The 12,432-nt window shown below is 31.9% G+C and overlaps 1 protein-coding gene across 1 annotated transcript; it reads left to right on the top strand.

Annotated features, from left to right (window-relative positions):
- LOC124103185 (olfactory receptor 8D1) lies at window positions 1–936 on the top strand. Its single transcript, XM_046459697.1, has one exon. It carries the CDS (start codon window positions 10–12, stop codon window positions 934–936), a length of 927 nt encoding a protein of 308 aa, XP_046315653.1. The 5' UTR covers window positions 1–9.
- Window positions 937–12,432: the final 11,496 nt, after the last annotated feature.

The raw sequence follows: 12,432 nt of genomic DNA, 5'->3' as shown, positions 1-12,432 counted from the left end.
CAAAGAAGAATGGCCATAGCAAATCATTCTACATCAACCTTGTTTGCTTTACTGGGTTTAACACAGCAGCCAGAGCTCCAGCTGCCTCTCTTCCTCCTGTTCCTAGGAATCTATGTGGTGACAGTAGTGGGGAACCTGGGCATGATCCTCCTGATTGCAGCCAGCCCTCTGCTTCACACCCCTATGTATTATTTCCTCAGCTGCTTGTCCTTCATCGATCTCTGCTATTCAACAGTCATCACCCCCAAAATGCTGGTGAACTTTGTAAAGAAGAAGAATACAATACTTTATTCTGAGTGCATGGCCCAGCTCTTTTTCTTTGTAGTCTTCGTGGTGGCCGAGGGTTACCTCCTAACTGCCATGGCATATGATCGCTATGTTGCTATCTGTAGTCCACTGCTTTATAATGTGACCATGTCCCCTTGGCTCTGCTCACTACTTGTGCTGATTGCCTTCATCCTGGGTGTTCTGTCTGCTGTGGCCCATACAAGTGCCATGATGAAACTGAGCTTCTGCAAATCCCACAACATCAGTCATTACTTCTGTGATGTTCTTCCCCTCCTCAATCTCTCCTGCTCCAACACACACCTCAATGAGCTCCTACTCTTTGTTGTTGCGGGGTTCAACTCCTTGGTGCCTACCCTGGCTGTTGCCATCTCCTATGCCTTCATCTTCTACAGCATCCTTCACATCCGCTCCTCAGATGGTCGGTTCAAAGCTTTTGGAACTTGCAGCTCTCATCTCATAGCTGTGGGGATCTTCTTTGGGTCTATCACCTTCATGTATTTCAAGCCCCCTTCAAGTAGCTCTCTAGACCAGGAGAAGGTGTCCTCTGTGTTCTATACTACAGTGATCCCCATGCTGAACCCTTTAATATACAGTCTGAGGAACACGGATGTGAAGAAAGCATTGAGGAAGGTCTTATTGGGGCAATGAAATTATTTTTTGAGAGTTTATAGATGGGAAAAATGAATAATATGTTTTTGTTCATTTTTATTTGTTGTTCTGATGTAAGATGCATAATATCAAGGATTTCTTTTCTTTTTTTTCTGGGAATTGTACCCAGGGCTTTCTGCACTTTGTGTAATTAAGTACTCTACCATCAAACTACATCCTCAGTTTCAAGATCTACGTTAAAAAAGTACTTTCCAATCTAGAGTCAACTCAGTGTTTAAATAAAATAGAAAACATTTTGTATTAGCATTCCTGTGTTTTGACAGAAAAAAAAAATTTGTGTTTAGATAGTTTTGTTTCCTTACTGTGATATAAGATAAATGTTCTTCTCTTCCCAATATTCCATGCTTGCTTATTGAAGACTGCTATGTGAAGGGTACTGAGTTATTGATAGAACAACAGAAATTGACTAGAAAAAGAAGAAAAGAAAGAGAGAGAGAAAGAATTAGAGAAAGGGAGAACTCAAACAAGCAAACACAGGAGAAAGAGTTACAGAAGAAGAACCATAATTTTAGTCAAAAGGTCTTATTAAATTTGCTTTCATTATTTATTTTCCATTTAACATATGCAAAAATCCTTTATTTCCATTTCTTTGGTTGTTTTGAACCCTCTCTACTGAGATACAGAATAAGGGAAGCTTGTGCCACATTCTATCTTAATTTGTTATCATATCTATATTGTTAGTCAATGTAGTTAGACATGAGAAACCATGTAGGAGCATAAGAATTAGGGAAAAGAAAAGAAAGAACATATCTTTAGTCCCTGATGATATAATTTTCTATCTTGAAATCCCTAGAGACTCAATGTTCAAACTAACACAAGATAAGAAGAGGCAAATTAACCCTCATAAATTATTTAAAATAGCAACAAGAAGATAATATACATGCTACTATATTTTTTTTAAATGTAAAATCAATTTAAGAGAAACATTCAAGTACTCCTGAAAGGTAGAGAAGTGGGGTTGAACAAATGAAAAGATACTTGCTTTTCTTAGAATGATTAAACATTTAAATATACTAGTTTATCCCTGAGCATAGTGGTGCATGCCTGTAATTCCAGCAGCTAGGGAGACTGAGGCATGAGGATTGAGAGTTCAAAGCTAGCCTCAGCAAAAGTGATGAACTAAGTCACTCAGTGAGAACTTAACTCTAAATAAAATACAAAATAGGGCTGAGGATGTGACTCAGTGGTCAATTCCTGGTACCCTACATAAATAGAGTACTTTTCCCTAAATTATACATTTAACACAGCTTCCATATAAATATCAAAATATATTTTTTATGGTTAGGTTTCTCAAATTTACTGAAATATCTTTATTAGCTTACTGAAGTACATTTGAAATATATATATATATATATATATATATATATATATATATATATATATATATATAAAATGTAAAATTTCATTAATTTTAACACATAAATATACCTTTGAACCTGTCACCACACTCAAGATAATAAACATTTAGTTCAACCTCAAGAGTGTTTTTTTTTACATCTATCCCCAAACAATAATTGATTTATATTTTGTCTCAGCATATTATTGGCATTTCCTCTTTCATGCAAATGTAATCATACAGTATGTATCAATGTGTCCTTGGCATTTCTTCACTCATAATAGTGATATAAATATCCATCTATGAATTCATTTTTATAGCTTATCATTTATCCGTTGCCACAATATATCCATTTATTTGTTAATGATAATTTGGGTCATTTTAGCTATTACAAATAAATTGCTATGAACTTTCATGTCTGGTTTTATGTGGACAACATATATTGATATTTCTTTCGAGCAAACACCTTCAAGTAAAAAACATGGATTGTATGATACCTATTTTTAAAACTGCCAAACTATATTCTGATGTGGAAAATTTTTACATTTTCAATAGTTATGCAAGAGAGTTACAATTGGTCTATATCATCACCCAATATTTGGTTTTATATTTTTCATTTTAATTTTAGGAATTGAAATCTGTAGGTATTAATGTCTCATTTTTTTTTACTTTTCCTCCTAACAAATGATACCAAACTAATGATACTAATGTTTTTATGTGCTTATTGTTTATTTATTTATTTGGGAAGCATCCGGATAAATTCTTCTGCATGTTTTGCTACCGAGTTTTTGAGTTTTTTATTATTGAATTGTACTTAACTATTTATTCTGGGTTTACTCTCTTTCTGGATGCAAGACCTCTATCACATGTGTGTTCTGCAAATATTTTATCCTAATCTCTGATTTGCTTTTCCTATTTTAAATAGTGTGTTGTTTAAATATAAAGTTATTTAATTTTGATGTTCAATTTTTAATTTTTAAATTATGTGTTTGTGTAATCCTCTGGAAAGCATTTATATACTTCAGAATTACAAAATACCTTCTCAGAGGTTTTTTTTTTCTCTAAAATTTTTATAGTTTAGGTTTCACAATTGGGTCTACAAACCATTTTGAGTAAATGTTTATACAATCTTTTAAGAATCCTCAGGGACTCTTCTTTTAAGAGTCCTGAGTGTCTGGGGATGTAGCTCAGTGTGAATGCACAAGGCTCTGGGTTTGATTCCAAGTGCTACACACACACACACACACACACACACACACACACACAATATCCTCAGGTAGTTATTTTATTGTTGTTGACCAGATTTCTTTTTTTAAAATGGGTAGGTGGATCACTGGATTTCTGATTGTCATTACTGAGACTGGTAGGCATTGTTAGGTCATATTTATAATGGTTCATGTCAACATTGTTTCTGGACATCAGAAGTAATATGAATGATCATATATAAGACATTATTATTTTTCCATCTTTACAGAGGCACAATAGTTTTGAATATGAAATATGAATCAGAAAAATCTACCAAATGAACTGTATAGTACATCCACACACAAAAAAATTTGATTTTTGGAGTATTCATATCACTTATACAGTGAATAAAATAAAAGAAAAACCACAAAATGAGTAATAGATCTGTGAAGGAATATAAGCAGAAACAAATCAACCCAACTGAATTTTAAATTGATAATATAAGCACAGTGGTGGGGGATATAGCTTTGGGTTGTAACATTAGTCGTGTTTTTTTAACATTGTTTCTTCAGGTCAAAGAAGAACAAAAGCAAAACTAAACAAACACACACAAAAAAAGAAAACCTTGCCAACCAATACATAGCTTTCCTAATAGGTGTTTTGTTGTTTTTTGTTTGTTTGTTTGTTTTTTATTTTTTGTTTTTTTTCCAATGTTGTGGGTTAACACAGGTCTCCAATACTAGTAAAACAAAAGCAAATGAGAGCCAAAGAAGAAGAAAGAAAATAATCAAAACAAGTGATAACTAATCAAAACAAATGAATAAATGAACAAGAAAAATAAATTAAATAAGACCAAATTAAAATTAATAAAAACCAAACAGAAAACAAAACGAAGTCTTTATTTCTGAGATCAATAAAATCAATGTCCTTCTAAATAGACTGATCAGCAGAAGAATAAAAAGATAAATTGCCAATATAAAGAATGAGTGATGTAACATCTGCAAATTGTACACATTTAAGAATGAATAGTATGAGTAATTATAAACATGACTGAGCATGATTGAGAAATTTCTGGAATGCAGATGAACATAGATAATACTGTGACAGATACAAACAACCAAAATTCACTGAAATGGAAGTGGATAACTAGGATTTCCCTCTATCTTTTTAATTGAATTACAAAATCTTCATACAAAGAAAATGAATCAGATTGTTTTTATAGTAAATCCTATTAACCAGTGAAGGAAGCAAAACTACCAACTCTACAAATGTAGTTCCAAAAACTTGGAGAAAGACTTCCTACCAAGTTCTATGAAGCTAGAATGCCCCTGATACCTAAACCTTATAAAGATATCACATGAGGGGAAAACTGTAAGAAAACTTCTGCCTTGAATAGATGTAAAATTCTAAACAAAACAGATCTAATATGTTAAGGAGAAATATGTTATGTCAAAGTGTAGTTTATTCCAAGGAGTTAATATTGGTCTAACTTTTTTTATTTTTTTAATATAATGTAATTGATAATATTTTTAAAAACTAAAAAAAATTCAATAACAAAAAAAGATAAAACTCAGCATTATTTTCTGATTTAATTGAAAAAGCTCTTAATAAACTAGAGAAATTCTTTATTCTGAAAAAGAAAAAAAAATAGAGTGAATGTCATATTTAATTATGAATGACTGAATGATTTCTCCCTGAGACTAAAAGCAAAAATATAAGCATTCTTCACTCCAATCAACTAATTTGCTGGAGATTCCAAGCATTTCAGTAAGTAAAATAAAAAATAAAAGATACCAATGTTGGAAATGAAGAAGATAACTATAGAAAAATCTACTGAAATCCTCAAAACCACTCTTGGAAATAATGGGTACATTTAGCAAAACTTCAGGGTATTAACATACAAAAATAAATTGTGTTTCTACATACTAACAAGAAACCACTAAAACTTAATATAAAAATAAATCTATTTATGGTAGCATCAACACATGGGAAATATTTAGGTGTATAGCTGACAAAACATGTATTAAAAACTCTCTATACTGAAAAGACAAAATATTGCTGAGAATAGATGTCAAAAAAAGGTATGGTGTTCCATGTTGGTGTATTCTTATTACAATGCTCTTCAAATTGATCTTAACATTCACTATGATCACTAAACCTACCCAATGTGAAAACCTATTATAAAGTTGCTGTCATAAAGACAGGAGTTTGGCATCAAGATTCACAAGTAGACAACAGAAAAGAACAGACAGTGTAGAAATTGATCCACACATATATGGACAACCAATGTTTTACAATAGCACAAAGGCATCTTATTGATCAAAAGGTAGTCTATTCAACAAGTATTATTAGAACCAATTAAGTGATGCAAAAATTAAACTTTGATCCATACTTGACATACACATGATGGATAGAATACCTAAATGTACAACCTGAAACTGAAGTTTCTCGAAGAAAGCTTTCATAAAAATTTCTGTGATCCTGGTTTGGGCAAGTATGTGTTGGATATAACAATCAAGGCACAACCCTTAAAAAACATAATGATAAATTGGGCTTCATTAAAATATTGAATTTTTATCACTCAAAAGGCATTCAAAGGGGAATGAAAACAAGCCATGGACAGTGAGAAAATATTTCACATCACTTAACTGACAAGTAACATATTCAGAATATATAAAGATATTAAGAGCTATTAAGACAATATTAAAAAAAGAAAAACTTTAGAAAAGGAGAAAACTGGACAGGCATTTTACTAAAAAAATATATAACAGAAAATATGTTCAACATTATTATTGTTTAGAGAAATGCAAATTAAATCACACAATAAAATACCACTATATATTTTATTAGAAAATCAAAATAATAATAGTTCAAGAATGATCTCATGAAATGTTGCTGAAACAATGAACTCAAAACAATTATTCTAAGTAAAATAAGGACCATACAGAAGTTCAATAACTGAATGACTTGATTTGCATAAAATTCTTGCAAATGAAACTAACCTATAGTGAAAGATAACATGGAAGTGTAGGAGGAAGGAATTGCCAAGGAACAAGAGGAAACATTTAAATATGATGGCTACATTCTCTATGCAGATAGTAATGATGATATAGTTACTGTATACATATGTCAGCATTTATCCAATTATACCCTTTAAATATGTAGAGTTTAGTGTACTTCTATTATGCCTCAATAAAGTATTAAGAAAATAAGAAAGAAATAGAGGAGAATTATAGCAGCTGAATTGGTCAGTTCCTCTAAGCAAGCGTAGCTTTTAAACTCTTGTTTTTACAGGGAATATTGAGAACTGGGTGGAATGCATGGTGCACTATCTTTTAATATGTTTTTGTATGCAAGATTTGCCATCATTTTATTAAGAATTTTTGCATCTATCTTCATCAGGGATATTGTTCTGAAGTTTTCTTTTCTTGATGTGTTGTTGTCTCATTTTGCTATGAGGGTAATACTAGCTTCATAGAATAATAATTTGAGGAATATTGGTTAAGTTCTTCTTTGAAGGTCTGGTAGCACTTCGCCATCTGTCCTGGGCTTTTCTTTGTTGGCAGGCTTTTAATGGTGTCTTCAATTTTATTGCTTGAAATTCATTGGTTTAAAAAAATCTTACAAAGACACAAAAATTACTTTTAACTTTACTTGGATATCTTGAAAATTTAGATTATTTTAAAAGTTTTATACTTAGCAAGAGCATTCTGGTTTCTCTGTTTCAATGTGCATTAATGTAGAAAGGAGGTCTGAGAAAGACATGCTGAGAAAAATCAATTATCACCACTGTTATGAAACAGAGTACAGGGAAAAAACAACCAAAAGTATACAATGTTCTTATGAAAAGACAGGAACTGTGCTAGGGACCTTGCAGGTGTAATGCTATTTATTGTTCATTAGGCAATGGTATTTACATCTCCGTATTCTAGAGATTTGGAAAAATAAAATAATTTTTCCTAGTCATCTAGCAATAATGAAGTTGACCTGGGATTTGAATCTAGAAATAAAATGTCACATCACAATTTAAGTGCTTAAAGATAGAAGTAATTATTGCATTAAACTTAAATTTCTGATTGTATGATGTATGAGTTCAACTAGTCAGACTATCATCTCCAGCTTTTACAGAGGAACACATGAAACACAAATTATTGAAAACACAGTGGAGTGATCAGCAGAGAAGACTCTAGGGTTTTTCTTGAAAACCTTTTCATAGTTTGGGAATTTGAGTAACTCTGACCACTACACTGAATCATGAAATCCACCTAATGTAGATCAATCATAGTGCTCTGCTACCCTGGCCCTAGTGTTGGAAGTGATGGGTTTAATTTAAGCTATTCTATTACTTTGCCAATATTCTTCACATTAAATCAAAGGAAGACAACCACCTGATCTTGCAACAGTTGTTAATAATACCCCTAAGGTCTGCAATCCAGTGACTTCATATTTATTTTAAAGTTGCTAACCTACTATGAGTGACATATAACTCATCAGAATATGTTGTGGTTCACTAAAAACTGTTAATCGCACTGTGCTGTGAACCACCCATATCATCTAGAAGCTTGTAAGAAACAAAGATTTCAAACTCCATTCAGAGGAGCTTGATCAGAATGTGATGATGGTCCAAGCTTTATTACTAATTAGTAAGTTTAGAGTTGACAGGAATCTACTTGAATGGAAATTAGACAATTGGGGAAATTATCAGTGGTAATAATTATCAGCTCTTTTCTCAAGAGCTTATTCTCAAAGAAATGAAAATGAAAATCCTTGGAGAATATTTGTCCCCTTAATGCTTGTTACATGGCAAATCTAAACTCTGTACAATGCTTCATGGCACATCAATCTGGAGTTTGTAAAAGGTGACTTTGAAGCCAGTCTGAAGCTGGGAAGCACAAACTGAAAAGTTAAAGTTGGAAGTGCTGACAGGTTTGTGGACAAGCTTTGAAGTACCTGAGATGGAGATCCAGGCTCAGCCTTTTCAGCACTGAAGGCTGCAGCATGCTGGGTTCCTGGGACTGCAAACATCAGGCTAGTGCTCTTTTCCTCCAAGTCAAAGAGATCACTGGAAATCAAAGTTGGCATTGAGGTTTCAGGCAGAAGAGAGGTGAGTGTGTTCATTCACCTGTATTTGGAGACTCCTTGGTCTGGGAGTAAGTGCTGTGAACATTTAGGAATATATTCCCCAATAATAAAACTCATTTATTTAATTATTCATATTTTCACAAAATGCTTTTTTATCTTCCTATGATATTCCAGATGTGTGTTAGTAAGTCAGGAAATGAGGGAGAATAACTCCGATCATTATCTAGCATATAATGTAGTTCACGGTTTTAAAAATGTGCTCTTTATCTCCAGGTGTGGGGCCTGTAGTCCTAGCTCTTGGGAGGCTAAGAATCACTTGAGTCCATGAGTTGGAGAATCTAGTGTAACAGTGAGACCTTTTCTAATTCAAAATAAATAAGTAAGTAAATAAATGCTGTTTAGAAATTATAACATTCTGAGCATTAATAGGAAAGCCTGCTCAATTACAAGAAATTGAAGAATGTTTCTATCATGACTACAATTTTAAGTTATCATAACTGATTTGATAGTTCCATTTATTTTATTTTATTTTATTTTTGAAGAGTTAAAATGTCTAAACATAATCCTCAAAGATGCTGATTTACTACATCTAGTATAAGGAGAGCAAGGTATAAGGATTCAAGAAGTAAAACATCCAGAACCTCTCTATCTGTGTTAAGAAAATTTTGAAAGTTGACAAATAGAGTTTTGAGAATATTTTTAAAAGTTCCAGAAGCTATTAAGGACACATTTAGAATAGAATTTGAATGCCAATTATTAGAATGAGAAAGGAAGGGGTGGTACCAGTTTAATTCAGGTACCTTCACATGTGACGTGGAATGTTGATATGATATTCAAAGTTGTTAGTTCTAGAGACATCAATATGAGCAAATTTTTAGAGCTACAGACATAATCTTCAGGAGAACTGGAAAAAAATGTTTACTTGAGCTTTTGTACAGAGAATAAGTTGTCTCTGGAGAACAGTGCTAAGAACACAGGGAAGTGATTCAGGAACTTCTATTTTTATTTGTACACACATTTACATATTTTTTTAAAAATTTGTAATTGTAGATGGACAGCATGCCTTTATTTTATTTGTTTCATTTTTTATGTGGTGCTAAGGATTGAACCCAGTGCCTCACACATGCTAGGCAAGTGCTCTGCCACTTAGCTATAGCCCCAGCTATATATTTTTATATTCATAATTTTTAGTTAATACCACAATCTTCCAACAATCTCTGACTCTGAGGATGAATCATACTGAGAAGCCCCTCAATTAATAGTCTTTGTGCTCAAAGATGTTGTATGTGTGTGTAAAGCAATCAGTCCTATAATCAAGCCTTATCCAAGACCATATTATGAGACCCTGTGCCACCAGCCTTTATGGAATAAAGAACTCTGTTCATGTCAAGTCAATATTGAGTAACTGTAATATTGGCTTTAACATAAGAGTCCCTGAAGCGAGACTAGTTGGATGCTACAAAGCTGGGTATTTACTGATCCTATATGTGGATGTTCCATGGGGACAGATTCAGGGAGAAAGGATATAAGGCATGAAATTGAAATACCACAACAACACAATTAGTGAATCAGAGTTAATTGAAACATGTATACTGTGAAATCTCATGACCAGACAACTGATTATTTTTAAATTCCATTGGAAGTGTTATACAAACTGACCATATTCTGTATTATGAAGAAAACCTCAGCAACTTACAATTACTTATATAATTCAGAGTATATTCAGTGACCAAAATGAAATCAAGAAATACATTTTTAAAAGAAATAGAAAAAAAACCTGTAAACGTCTATAAAAATTTGTGTCTGTTCCATTTACATGAAAAAATGAAACAAAACTTATAGAATATTTTAAACTGATAAGTCATAAGTTTGATGTGTTAAAATTTGTGAGATACTGCTAAAGTGAGGCTTTGAGGTAAACTCATAAGTAAAATACATAGAAAATAAAATCATAAAGATTATTAATAAAAATAATTATAAATAATTTAGAAAATATAAATAATTTAAATAAAAATATAACTCATAAAATCAATATTGCAAAAGTTTATTTTAATTGAGTAGTAAGACTGATAAGCTTTGATCACAACAAAAATAGAAGAATCTTAACTTACTTGTTTCCAGAATAAAGAAATAGAAATCACTGTGTAGTCTACAAATTCTTTTTTTTAATGTTAAAAAAATCATTATGAAAAACATTAAAAACATAATGCAATGCATTGTATAATTTGTAAGGTAAATAATTTTTTATTTCAACTTAGGAAAGTTGAGAAGGATAAAATCTGAAGAAATGATAATTATTAAATAAATTCAATCCTTTATTAAAAATTTGCACACAGAAAACCACAGGTCTAAACTGCTATACCAGTGAATGTCTATAAATTTGGTGTCTAGTTTTGAAATCCATTCCCAAAGGTGAAAATGTTAATGCAGTTCATTTTATTTCCTATGTTTATGGTTTGCACCTTTTTAATGCTTGGTAGTAATGCTTTTTAGTGATTAATAGTATTCCATTCTATACATATACCACAATTCATCCATCAATACATCCTGAATTAACATTTAGGTCATTGCTAATTATTGATTGGTGTGAATTAAATTGCCAAGAACTCTTTGTTCAAGAGTTTGCATAGACAATTGTTTATATATTTCTTAAGTAAACATTGAGAAGCAGAGTTGTTAGATTATATATTTATTTTCTTTTTAAACTTACAAGAACTTGCCAAGCTGTTTTCCAAAACTGACTTTGTAAGAAAAGCACTGTTCTTCCTCAGAAAAACTTGGCATCTCCAGCTGATTTCATTTTGTTTTGTTTTTGATGTTTTCCATTTACCTGGATTTGTAGTGGTTCTTTATGATGGTGTGGATTTATTCCATTGATGATAAAGTACAATGGATATATTCCATACTCTCTTTATCTAGTTATATATATTTTCCTATATCTGTTCATATTTCACTTTTTTTACATTTGGTTATCTTTTGTTATGGTTTATATGTGAGATGTCCCCCAAAAGCTCATATGTGAGACCATGGAAAAAAAAAAAAAGGTTTAGAGGTTTATATAAGAGCCTGAATCTAATCAGTGCATTAATCCCCAGATAGGGATTAACTAGGTGTTGACTGTAGGCAGATAGGGTGTCACAGGAGGAGGTGGTTCCTGGGGGTTTGCTTTTAGAGTATGGATTTTATTCTCATTGAGCAGAGATCTCTCTGCTTGTGTTATCCTGAGCTGCTTTCCTCTTCTGCACCCTGTCACCTTGATGTTCTGCCTTACCTCTGGCACAGAACAATGGAGGTGGCTGTCTTTGGGTAGAGACCTGTGAAACTGTGAGCCCCCAGATAAACTTTTTCTCCTCTAATTGTTTTAGTTAGTTTTTTTGATTGCAGCAATGCAAAAGCTGACTAAAACATCCTTATAATAAAAATTATATATTATTTACATATTTTAGGAAAAATTCTTTTTCCAGACATATGTATTACCTTGAGCTTGCCTTTTCATTTTCTTGACAGTATCTTTAATTTTGTTTTAAATGTTGATGAAATACAATTGAACTATTTATTATGAGGTTTTGTGGGGTTTTTTGTTTGTTTGTTTCTGTAATTTATGTGCATATATATTCTTTCTAAGAAATTGTGAGCTGTTTTAAGATCTCAAGATTTTCTTCTGTGTGTTTTTTTTTTTTAAACTGGATGCTTTATAGTTCAGCTTTTATCTTCGATCTGGTTCATTTCAGATTGATTTTGCTGTAAAACATGTTGAAATTTTTAGATTTTCCATATTTCTCATTTTTTGTAATTCAATTCCAATCCATTTGGAATTTTACTTTTGGTGTATGTAAAATAGCAAATGTGAGAAATAGAAAGTCTATTGATCC

This window comes from Marmota monax, unplaced genomic scaffold (genome assembly GCF_021218885.2).
Source record: "Marmota monax isolate L192 unplaced genomic scaffold, Marmota_monax_Labrador192_F-V1.1 WCK01_AAM20220418_F8-fsc00409, whole genome shotgun sequence".
Lineage (NCBI taxonomy): Eukaryota > Metazoa > Chordata > Mammalia > Rodentia > Sciuridae > Marmota > Marmota monax.
Note: the sequence above shows the minus strand (reverse complement) of the source record. Positions and strands in the feature narration are given on the sequence as shown.